Source organism: Bufo bufo, chromosome 4, assembly GCF_905171765.1.
Source record: "Bufo bufo chromosome 4, aBufBuf1.1, whole genome shotgun sequence".
NCBI classification, from domain to species: Eukaryota; Metazoa; Chordata; class Amphibia; order Anura; family Bufonidae; genus Bufo; species Bufo bufo.
In genome coordinates, this window is record NC_053392.1 from 148,199,929 (window position 1) to 148,212,983 (window position 13,055).

The 13,055-nt window shown below is 41.0% G+C and overlaps 1 protein-coding gene across 2 annotated transcripts in view; it reads left to right on the plus strand.

The window, feature by feature from the left end:
- The window catches only part of LOC120997761 (glutathione hydrolase-like YwrD proenzyme), a 139,755-nt gene extending 129,555 nt beyond the window's left edge, over positions 1–10,200 (plus strand). For both annotated transcript variants that reach the window (XM_040428027.1, XM_040428028.1), the window contains exons 11-12: positions 8,497–8,581; positions 9,799–10,200. In XM_040428027.1, the coding sequence (XP_040283961.1) occupies positions 8,497–8,581; positions 9,799–10,049 (336 nt within the window). In that variant the 3' untranslated portion in view covers positions 10,050–10,200. The remainder of the gene's footprint in view (positions 1–8,496; positions 8,582–9,798) is intronic.
- Positions 10,201–13,055: the final 2,855 nt, after the last annotated feature.

The window sequence follows — 13,055 nt, forward strand, 5'->3', positions numbered from 1 at the left end:
AAAAATAGAGAAGAACTGTGGAATGTAGTCCAATCATCAGGAATACCTGTTCACAGGTTCCAGAAGGTGGTTGACTCCATGCAACCCAGATGTACAGCAGTTCTCAGAAACAGTGGTTATACAACTAAATATTAGTTAAGTGATTCAAAAGAAAGCAAAATCTTCAAACATTTTTCAGTTTATATAGTGTTTGAGTTTGTAAAGCAGAATACAAACACTGCTATTTTTTTGAGCAGTCTAATATTCACTTTTCTTAAATTTTTTTAGAGTAACAACACAAATTTTATATATTTTTCTTCATGTTTTGGAATAGAATGTGTAGTGTTCCCAATGCATTTGTGTGTATGGAAATAAAAGCTATTAGAAGGATTTTGAGCTTTATTCACTTTTTTTTAAACACACTGCTATTATTTTGAGCACAACTGTACAAGCATAATGTTAGTTTCCTTTCAATTTCAAACCTGAATATAAAATAAATAATTTATTGTTTAAACTTTATTGACATCATCACAAACTAACTAGAAGGGTCTATTATCAATTTCCCTGTTTCTTTTCAGTGTAGCTGGGCTCAACCATTATTACTGGAGTTTGAAAATATGGTACTACCTATATAATTTCTAATAAATATGGGGTGCAGGGCGCTGTCCATATCAAAATAAATCATTCTTAATCCCTTCCCGACTGCAATCCGTTTATATACGTGATATTTGCACATGCCCTGTGCAAATTGTGCCCCGTGCAGCTATCATGTATATAAACGTCAAGCCAGTTCTTTAATCCAAGCGCTGCAAAGCGCTTGGATTAAAGCTTCTGCCCCTGTCCTGCTGCTGTCACGGACAGCATACAGTGCAGTAATGCCGGCAAGGGACCAATCAGAGTCGCCCCTTGCCGGCAATCGATCCGATTGGTTAGTCTATGCAGACTAACCAATCGGATCGCGGCAGTGAAAAAATGCCGGTTTCAGGCTCTGATCTGCGCTCTGCAGATCAGAGCCTGAAATCAGGTAGTGTTCCTCGTGCCCCTCGATCTGTGCCCCTCGAAGCCCCCCCTTGTGTCCGCCTGCCCCTGAAGCTCATCTCCTGCCTCCTGCGCTCATCTCCTGCCTCCTGCCCTGATGCGGTCCGCCCCCTCCCCGCCCCATACATTCCTCCTGCCCCAGCCTCCCTCAATGTTGGCGGCCGTACCCCCCTCCTTTCAATCGCTTCCCCCGGTCCCCCTGCTGTGTGTGATGGCGGCGGCTCCATTCCTGAGCCGCCGCCGCCATCAGCAGAGACTGTCAGCTCTATGCTGACACTCTGCTGTAACCCCATAGATGCCGCGGCAGCGGCATCCATGGGGTTGATAGAGGGAGGGGCTCCCTCTCTCCACTATCGGGGCTGCCGCACTGCGATGGCAGCGCCCGATGGTTGCCATGGCAACCGGATGCTTTGCAAAAGCGTCCGCTGTTGCCACCTACAGGGCATCTGATAGTATTATACTTTGCAATGAGCATGAGCATTGCAAAGTATAGTACAGCCATCAGCCCCACTGGATCTTCAAGATCCAAGAGGGACTTGCTAAAAAAATAATGAAAGTAAAAAAATAAAAAATAAATTGCCTTTTCCTATAATTTTTTTTAAAAACTACACATATTAGGTATCACCGCGTCCGTAACGACCGTCTCTATAAATAGATCACATGATAGACCCCGTCCGATAAACACCATAACAAAAATAAAATAAAAACTGTGTAAAAAAAGCAATTTTTGTCACCTTACATCACAAAAAGTGCAACAGCAAGCGATCAAAAAGGCTTATGACCCCCAAAATAGTACCAATCAAACCGTTACCTCATCCCACAAAAAATGTTACCCTATTTAAGACAATCGCTCAAAAAATAAAAAAGCTATGGCTCTCAGACTATGGAGACACTAAAACATCATTTTTTTTCAGAAATGCTATTATTGTGTAAAACTTAAAATAAATGTAAAATAAATAAAAAAAAGTATACATATGAGGTATTGCCACGTCCGTAACGATTTGCTCTATAAAACTGTCACATGACCCAACCCCTCAGATAAACGCTGTAAAAATAAATAAATAAAAACTGTTCCAAAACAGCCAATTTTTTGGTCACCTTGCCCCATAAAGTGTAATAATGAATGATCAAAAAATCCTATGTACCCAAAAATAGAAACCAATAGAAACCTCAACTCTTTCTGCAAAAAACGAGCCCCTGCACAAGACGATCGGCAGAAAAATAAAAAACATATGGCGTTCAGAAAATGGACACACAAAAACATAATTTCTTTTTCAAAAATGCTTCATTATGTAAAACTGAAACAAACAAACAAAGAAAGTAGATATATTTGATATCATTGCGTCCGTAACAACCTGCTCTATAAAAATTGCACATGATCTACCCTGTCAGATGAATCTTGTAAAAAACAAAAAAAAAAAACTTAACTTGCCTCACAAAAAACTTAATATAGAGCAATTAAAAATCATATGTACCCCAAAATAGTACCAATAAAACTGGCACCTTATCCCCTAGTTTCCAAAATAGGGTCACTTTTGGGAGTTTATACTGTATGGATGCATCAGGGGGCCTTTAATTTGGACAAGGCATCTAAAACCAGTCCAGCAAAATCTGCCTTCCAAAAACCATACGGCGTTCCTTTCCTTCTGCGCCCTGCCGTGCGCCCTTACATCAGTTCACGACCACATGTGGGGTGTTTCTGTAAACCGCAGAATCAGGGTAATAAATATTGAGTTTTGTTTGGCTGTTAACCCTCAATGTGTTAAAGAAAAAAATGTAATAAAATGGAAAATCTGCCAAAAAAGTGAAATTTTGAAATTTCATCTCCATTTTCCTTTTAATTCTTGTGGAACACCTAAAGGGTTAACAAAGTTTGTAAAATCAGTTTTGAGTAACTTGAGGGGTGTAGTTTCTACAATGGGGTCATTTATGGGGGGTTTCCACTTTGTAAGCCCCACAAAGTTACTTTAGACCTCAACTGGTCCTTAAAAAGTGGGTTTTGGAAATTTTCTTAAAAATTTTAAGAACTGCTTCTAAACTTCTAAGCCTTCTAACATCCTAAAAAAATAAAATGACATTTCCAAAATGATGCCAACATAAAGTAGTCATATGGGAAATGTTAAGTAATAAATATTTTATTAGGTATGACTTTCTGTTTTAGAAGCAGAGAAATGTAAATTTAGAAAATTGTGAATTCCTTTAAATTTTTGGTAAATTTGGGATTTTTTCATAAATAAAGGTGAAATATATTGACTCAAATTTTTGACTATCATGAAGTACAATATGTCACGAGAAAACAATCTCAGAATGGCTTGGATAAATAAAAGTGTTCCAAAGCTATTACAACATAAAGTGACATCAATGTGTCAAGGCCCCTGATGAACTGGTAAGACCAGATAAACGCGTCGGGCTGTCATATGGTGTCTTTTGAAGCATATATTCCAGCATCAATCTCACATTATTGAAACTGGGTGTCTACATGATTTGTGACGCCTGAGTGCCTGGATATGCAGGACGCAGGGCTCATTAATCCAAGCGCTGTATAGATTGGTTGTGTCCCAGGGACCTGGGTACACAACATCGTGTGTAGGTAGTCTGGTGAGTTAGGGTCTCCTGCCCCCCTCTTTCCTTCCCCTTCAGGACGAAGCTGGGCAGTCATTGTACTGTTTAGGGAAGGATTTAGGGATGGCATAGGAGGTGTGCGGTGGTTAGGACAGGGACTCTTTAATTAGGGTGCACAGTAGGGGCAGAGACCCAGCAGCCCCCTCCCCCTTTATCCTTTCCCCTCCCTAGACAACCACAAACCTACCTAATATTGGGGTAAATGATATCCCGCTCATTTAATTTGCACTATTCACTTATGGGCGTATATATATATATATATATATATATATATATATATATATATATATATACAGTACAGACCCAAAGTTTGGACACACCTTCTCATTCAAAGAGTTTTCTTTATTTTCATGACTATGAAAATTGTAGATTCACACTGAAGGCATCAAAACTATGAATTAACACATGTGGAATTATATACATAACAAACAAGTGTGAAACAACTGAAAATATGTCATATTCTAGGTTCTTCAAAGTAGCCACCTTTTGCTTCGATTATTGCTTTGCACACTCTTGGCATTCTCTTGATGAGCTTCAAGAGGTAGTCCCCTGAAATGGTTTTCACTTCACAGGTGTGCCCTGTCAGGTTTAATAAGTGGGATTTCTTGCCTTATAAATGGGGTTGGGACCATCCATTGTGTTGAGGAGAAGTCAGGTGGATACACAGCTGATAGTTCTATTGAATAGACTGTTAGAATTGGTATTATGGCAAGAAAAAAGCAGCTAAGTAAAGAAAAACGAGTGGCCATCATTACTTTAAGAAATGAAGGTCAGTCAGTCAGCCGAAAAATTGGGAAAACTTTGAAAGTAAGGGCTATTTGACCATGAAGGAGAGTGATGGGGTGCTGCGCCAGATGACCTAGCCTCCACAGTCACCGGACCTGAACCCAATCGAGATGGTTTGGGGTGAGCTGGACCACAGAGTGAAGGCAAAAGGGCCAACAAGTGCTAAGCATCTCTGGGAACTCCTTCAAGACTGTTGGAAGACCATTTCAGGGGACTACCTCTTGAAGCTCATCAAGAGAATGCCAAGAGGGTGCAAAGCAGTAATCAAAGCAAAAGGTGGCTACTTTGAAGAACCTAGAATATGACATATTTTCAGTTGTTTCACACTTGTTTGTTATGTATATAATTTCACATGTGTTAATTCATAGTTTTGATGCCTTCATAGTCATGAAAATATAGAAAACTCTTTGAATGAGAAGGTGTGTCCAAACTTTTGGTCTGTACTGTATATATATATATATATATATATATATATATATATCATTAAAAGTTATATTTTAAAGGTAACCCACTCTTTTCTTGGTTTATGTGAAACAACTAAAGGGTTAACAACGTTTGTAAAATCAGTTTTGAATACCTTGAGGGGTGTTGTTTCTAGAATGGGGTAATTTTTGGGTGGTTTCTATTATGCAAGCCTCACAAAGGGACTTCAGACCTGAACTGGTCCTTAAAAAGTTGTTTTTTGAAAATTTCTGAGAAATTTCAAGATTTACTTCTAAACTTCTAAGCCTTATAACGTCCCCCAAAAATAAAATGTCATTCCCAAAATGATCCTAACATGAAGTAGACATATGGGGAATGTAAAGTAATAACTATTTTTGTAGGTATTACTATGTATTATAAAAGTAGAGAAATTGAAACTTTTCAAATTTTTGCTAATTTTATTTTATTTTTTTAAATAAAAATTATTTTTTTTACTCCTTTTTACCAGTGTCATGAACTACAATATGTGACGAATAAACAATCTCAGAATGGCCTGGATAAGTCAAAGCATTTTAAAGTTATCACCACTTAAAGTGACACTGGTCAGATTTGCAAAAAATGGCCTGGTCCTTAAGGTGAAATAAGGCTGTGTCCTTAAGGAGTTAAGTTAGTAGTGAGCATTGTAGACAATTCTATGATTCATTTCCAAAACAAAGCATACAGGACACACCTACAGTATACACAACCCCATGACGGTGAGATGTTATGTATGCATAATGCTTAATTGTTCTTAGCAACGCAAATGTGGATCTTAATGAGAGGCAACATGAAAGATGAGCTGATCTGTGTGGTTGGAGAGACTGAAATGTATCAGGACTATTAAAACATGTTGATTGAATTTTGCCTAATGATTGAATGGAGACGCTTCATAGACTCTCTGCCCGTGATTCATCAAGACCGGGTGTGCTGCTCCAGTCTTGATAAGGCCTGCGCTGCTGGAAGAGAAGGCATGTAATTTAACAACTTTTTGCAACTTATTCATCCATTTTACATAACACTAAACACAGAAAAAGCACTACAAATATCCTCTTTCTGGCGTCATCTCCTGTATTTCATTGGTCCTATTTTGGCTCAGGTAGTTAGAGTTGATTTCATTATATATTTCTCAAGTTTGTGTCCCAGGAAATCATCCACTTCCCCTCCTCCTCCTTCTCCTCACTGTCCTGTGACAAGCTATAAGGCCCCTTTCACACGGGCGAGAATTCCGTGCGGGTGCAATGCGTGAGGTAAACGCATTGCACCCGGACTGAATCGGGACCCATTCACTTCAATTGGCCTTTTCAGATGAGCGTTGATTTTCACGCATCACTTTTGCGTTGCGTGAAAATTGCAGCATGTTCTATATTCTGCGTTTTTCACTCAACGGAGGTCCCATAGAAATGAATGGGGATGCGTGAAAATCGCAAGCATCTGCAAGCAAGTGCGGATGCGGTGCGATTTTCACGCATGTTTGCTAGGAGATGATAGGGATGAGCAACCCCATTAAAGTCAATTTACTGTATTATTTTCCCTTATAACATGGTTATAAGGGAAAATAATAGCATTCTTAATACAGAATGCTTACTAAAATGTGGCATGAGGGGTTAAAAAATAAAGAAAAATTAACTCACCTCATCCACTTGTTCGCGCAGCTGGCATCTTCTTTTTTCTTCTTTCAGGACCTGCCAAAGGACCTTTGATGATGTAATTGCGCTCACCAAGTGGTGAGCGCGGTGAAGTCACACCCAGGTCCTGCTGAATGAAGATCTATCTTCTATCTTCATTCAGCAGGACCTGTGCTGATGACGTGGTTTGCGCGATTACGTCATCAAAAGTCCTTTTATTTTTTATAGTTTATTTTTTAACCCCTAAAGCCACATTTTAGTAAGCATTCTGTATTATAACTGTAACCATGTTATAAGGGAAAATAATAAAATCTACAGGACACATAACCCAAACCCGAACTTCTGTGAAGAAGTCCGGGTTTGGGTCTGGGTACCACAATCAGTTTTTTCTCATGCGTGTGCAAAACGCATTGCACTCGCGCGGAAAAAACAGAGCAACGCAATCGCAGTCAAGACTGACTGAAATTGCGTACGCACTCGCACCATTTTCCCTGATCTCAGACGCAATGCATCCGGACCTAATCCGGACACGCTCGTCTGCAAGGGACCTAAAGCTAGTTTCACACCATAGGTGTGAATTCCGACAGGCTGTTCCAGCAGACAATGCCGGTGAATTGGCTGGACACAAACCACAGCTTGCAGCTCTTTGAGACCGTCCAATTCTCTGCATTGTCTGCCAGAATGCATCCGGAACTCCGTCTAACCCCATTATACTTAATGGGGCCGGTGGACATTTCGTCTGCATTTGGTAGTGCCGGATGCTGTGAATTCCAGCAGGCCGTTCTCTGCCAAAACAGCCTGCCAGAATTCACACAGCGGGTGTGATACTAGCTTAAAAGGAACCTGTCACCTGGATTTTGGGTATAGACATGGGTTGCTAGATGGCCGCTAGCACAGCCGCAATACCCAGTCCCCATAGCTCTGTGTGCTTTTATTGTGTAAAAAACCCGATTTGATAGATATGCAAATTAACCTGAGATGAGTCAGAGCTTGAAAATATGACTCTTCTCTGGTCACACAAGTAAGATATGACTCTTTTCTGTCAATTTGCATAAAAAGTGGGAAGTACAAAAATGCATAATACTTATTGAATTCCGTCTGCAAATGAAATTAAAAGTGTAATTTATATGTTTAGGGTAACACAATGAACATTTAGAAACGCTCAGTGAGGGTAGCATGGTAGAGGTGACAGGTTTTCTTTTAAGACAAGTTGTGTCTGGTCTGCAGTAGGACAAAACGATTGCTAAGGCCCACCCCTAGCTATTCCCCACCCCCAGAGTCTACAGCTGAAGATTGAGCAGATCAGAAAAGGGTTATCTGCTTTGTGTTTGCAGAATTTCTACAAGACACGTTGTGCCAGGATCATGCAGAGGCAGACTGAAAAACAGGGCAATTTTATTTCTTGTTCATTTCTATCATTCTAGGTTTAGTGTTCCTTTAATGGTAGGTGCAGTCAGAAAAAACGTATTGATCATCTACATTTATCACAAAATATGTTCAGGCAGCCAACAGGTAACTGTGTCATATTTGGTCTCGTATATGAATGGATAAAATAAGTATCAAGACATGTAAGTATTCTGGTTACCAGCAATAGTAAATAAAGGGAGCACTCTTGTGCTGCTTTCAACAATCTGTTGGTTGCTCTTGGAAAATGACAGCAGTTCATCTGTCAAATGTGGTCCAAAAGCTTCATACATGCTTGATTTTTGGGAAGATTATAGGGAGCAGAATCAGACTACACATAGTTTGTAGTCTGTTGCCAAGGAGACACATAGATCTGCATAGACACTGTATAGCTACAAATACATGCATACACTTTAAAATAGTTAGAAAATGATGCTATATTAGTAAAGGTGTACAAAATTGATACATACAATGAATCAGCTTGATTTTTCACTGGTCCTCCAGTGAACTGAGTATTTTTTTTGTGGTCAGATATCCTCTTTGAGCTATATTTAACCAAGCACTTTGCATTTCTTTAAAGGTTCTTTTAGATATGGTAGAGTTTGGAATGAATCCTCAACGGGCACTGGACGCCCCTCGGTTTTATGTGGAATATATTAAGAAAGGTAAAAAGTCTTCAAAATTGTACTGTGGTAATATACTGTGAATAGCTATTGAAAGTTACGGGAAGAATGGGAGTCTCCAGCCTAGGAGCCGACAACCCCAATGGACAGAAACAGCGCCTGTCCTCAGCCTCGCCATAACATGCCGTTCAAGCACATGTGAGCACTGAGGTCAGTGATTGGCCACAACAGTCACAGAACCAAGCCACTTCCGTTTGTCAGGGACCGGCATGGGAATGGCAGTGCTATGGATAAGCAAAACATTTTTTCTAACTTGGCACCAGTTTTTTTCCATTGGGGTGGTTGGCTTCTAGGATGGACAACCCTTTTTATTGCACACTTTTTGTTGCTGTTTGTCACATAGTCTGTTGAGACAAAGCCAGGAATTAATCCAGTTAGAAAAACTAAGGAAATATTTATGTCTCTTTTTAATATCTTGTTGTATTTTAAGAAACATAACCATACATGCAATCAGTAATAGTTACAGTCAAAACGGCCATGGCATTTGTACACAACATGATGAATGTTACAATAACAACTAATAAAAAAAAGCTATAAAGGAAACAAAACAAGGTTTTTGTCCCTCTCCCATGGATGCCCACATCAGGAACTTATTTGTTTTGTATACTCCACTGTGTTTGGCTCAATAAACTGCATTACATTCAATAGCTGTCCCAACATCCCCATACACATACACATTCAGTTAAGCTGATTTCTCACGTTCCTCTCCCCTACTCTAGAACTCACTACCCCAACTCATCAGACTCTCCCCCAAAATCCACATTCAGTTTATCTGAATGATTTGTATTTAATGGGAAGGGGGGAGAATGGCACTGCCAGACATTTTGGAAGCCGCTGATCTCCTGGGAGAACAAAAGGATTGGGCAAAAATATTCACTTAACCCTATTCTTTTGTTCACAACATCATCTGTCCGAGGAGAGTTCAGGGCTCTCCGCACACATTAGAGTGTCGGCTAAACCTGCAGGTTCGGACCACAATAGACTAATGTATATCGGGTAAGGGAAACGCCAACATCTGATCGGTTAAGCCCTCACTGATAGGTAGGATGCAAAATATCTCACTTTCTCAGTTTAGCGAGTGCCCCAAAAAGTGTAAAATGATTAAGCTGGCTATACACTTAAGATGCATATCACCAAAACCTGTCCCCTATATATTTCTTGTCTGCTGTATTTATATTTGACTTTTTGTTTACATTCAGATCAGAAATGGCACCTGTATCTAGAGGATGGCTTTCCGGAAAATATTGCAGAAGATTTAAAAACAAGAGGTCATCTGGTGCATTGGCCTATTACTGGTCATGACAGGAAACTTTTTGGAGGTGGACAAATTATTACTAAAGGCGATTGGTGGAGATCATCCTCTGACATCAGCAAAGTGTGGTGGGCTGGGTCTGATCCTAGAGGGGATGGCTGTGCTATGGGATATTGTAGTGTGAAAGACTGCTACTAGATGAACCCAAGGCTCTGATCTCTTTATTTACAGTGCCTTAAAGAAGTGTTCATACCCCTTGAATTTTTCCAAATTTTCTCACGTTACACCAAATAAATGTTTTTTATTGGGAGTTTATGTGATAGACCAACACAAAGTAGAAAGTAAGTGTGAAGTGAAAAAAAAATGATATATGGCTTTTAACATTTTTAATAAATAAAAATCTGAAAAGTGTGGCATGCATTTGTATTCAGCCCCCCTGTACTGTGATACCCCTAAATAGAAACCTGTGAGACCAGTTGCCTTCAGAAGTCACCTAAGTAAATAGGGTTCACTTGTGTTTAAAGGGAACCTGTCACCTAGAAAACTCATATTAAACCGCCAGCATTACCTTGTAGAGGTCTGATTCCAAAGTTTTTGTCCTTGGTGTCATATGCGACTAATGCCAGAAAAAAGACTTTTATTCCCTTGCCCATGTTATGTTAATTAGGGTCTAAAAGTCAAGTAGGCAGCACCTTTGTTGCTTGAAGTCAAGCTCGCCACATCCTCTTTCCCGCCCCTTAGCGTTTTGATAGAAGTTCTAATTTCTATCATATTGGACACAACATGATCTAAATTTCACACAAACACTGCGTCCCCATCATTCCTGTGTCTGTGCATTGTTCTCCAGCGCTGTGAGCTAGTTTTCAGCTGCTCAAGGCGCAGGCTTGGGTGTACGAGTGTGCCACAGAACATTCACACATGTCTGTCATGCACGCATGAATGTTTGGTGGCGTGCTCGCGCACGTGAGCCTGCGCTTGCACAGTGGGCCGTTGAAAACTAGCTCACAGCTTCGGAGAATACGGAGGCACAGGAATGACAGGGACACGGCGTATGCGCCAGGTTTAGATCTTGTGTCCAAGATGAAAAGAGTTTGAACTTCTATCAATCAAATGCTAAGGGACAGGAAAAGGGGCACAGTAAGCTTGACTTCAAGCAAGAAAGGCGCTGCCCCCTTGATTTCAAGACCCTAAGTTACATAACTCGGGCAGGGGAATACAAGTCTTTTTTCCCCTTGTCCTATGACACGCTCCCTGAAGATGAGAGGATGTACCTCTGGGCCTCCTGGGTGATCTTCTGGACTCTTGCAGCGGGTATGGCCAAATCTGCGTGCAGGAAGGAAGCGCGGGAGTACGAGGATATCGCCTCCCGTCCCCGGTATCGCGAGATCTCGCAATACTTCAAACGTAAAAGAACTGATGGCGGTGCTGAGAGCATTGCAGGAGATTTTGCCCTTGCTCCAGAATCGTCATCTAAAGATCTTGTCAGACAATGGTTCTGTAGTAGCTTACCTGAATCATCAAGGGGGAACCAGATCCATAGAATTGCAATGGATAGCGGCTCAGATTTTTTCCTTACTGGAGGGAAGAGTCCAGTCCTTGTCGGCCCTTCATATCAAAGGGGTAGACAACTGGAGGCAGATTTTTTGAGTTGCCACAGGTTAGACCAGAGAGAGTAGTCTCTGAATTCTTGGGTTTTCTCCTAGCTAGTTTAGCTTTAGGGGGAGCCCTCGTGGATCTTTTTGCCACAAGGTCCAACAGAAAAGTGAAAAGGTTTTTTCTCTTTTTCAGGGGGAGTGTCCCTCGGTTTTGGGCGCGTTTCTACAGCCGTGGGACAGGGGTCTGCTCTATGCCTTCCCTCCTCTTCAGTTAATCTCCAGAGTTCTCAAGAAGATAAGGGAAGACAGAGCTTCAGTGATCATGATAGCACCGTTTTGGCCCCGTCGTGCTTGGTTCACGTGGCTGAGCCTTCTTTCAGTCAGGGGGCCTTGGGTGCTACCAAAGATTCCAGAACTGTTGAGCCAGGGCCCAGTCATCCATTCTCCGGTAAAAGGCCTCCACTTGATGGCCTGGTTTTTGAAAGGTCGCTACTAGTGCATAGAGGGTTGTCTGAGCCTGTTATTCTTACTTTGTTAAAAAGTAGAAACCGATAACCACTAGGATCTATGCTAGAACCTGTGCGGCTTTCTTTATCTTCCTAGGAATTAATCCTGTTCCGCATTGCAGCCTCTCTATTCCCAGGATTTTGCATTCTCTTCAAGAAGCATTGGAAAAAGGTCTGTCTCTTAGTACCTTAAAGGTTCAGATTGCAACCTTGAGTGTGTTGTTTGACACTAGGTTAGCCTCCCATCCTCTTATCTTGAGGTTTTGTAAGGCTATTGCTTGGGATATTCCTGCTAGAATTTCTAGAGCTAGAGTTCCCCTCTGGGTTTGAGTTTAGTTTTGCAGAGCTCAGTAAAAGAACCCTTTGAGCCGATTGCTGAATCCTCTATCAAGATGTTAACTCTGAAGTGTTTGTTCTTGGTAGCCATTACTTCGGCCAGAAGGATAGGAGAAATTCAGGCTTTATCCATCAGCCCTCCTTATACCTCTATTCAGGAAGATAGAATTTTCCTTAGGCCTGACCCAGCTTTTCTTCCCAAAGTGGTGTCCAGTTTTGATAAGACTAAGGCGGTAGTTCTTTCATCTTTTTGCCCCAATCCCAGGTGCCATAAGGAGTTGTTCAGTTATTTAGATGTCAGGAGGTGTGTTTTAGCTTACCTAGATGCTACTAGGGAATGGAGGAAATCAGGGGCCCTATTTGTTCAATATGCTTGCCCTAATAAAGGGATGTCTGCTAGCAAAGGTTCCCTAGCTAGGTGGATTAGGTAGGCTGTCTGTCTAGTTTGTTTCTTTACAGCAGCCAATACCTACAGGCTGGACAGCGCATTCTACAAGAGCAGTATCTTCCTCCTTGGCGGAAAGAGCGAACACATCAATCCAGGATATTTGCAAAGCAACTACCTGGTCTTCTGCCCTTACTTTTTATAAGCACTATAGACTGGACCTTTCCTTTGTTCCTGACCTTTCTTTCGGTCGCAAGGTTCTACAAGCTATTATCCTACCCTAAATTTCTATCTCTGGGATCTCTCCTGGTGCTGTCATAGGACGAGGGGAAAAATGGTTATTACTCTTACTGGTAATTTGATTTTCCTGAGTCCATTACAG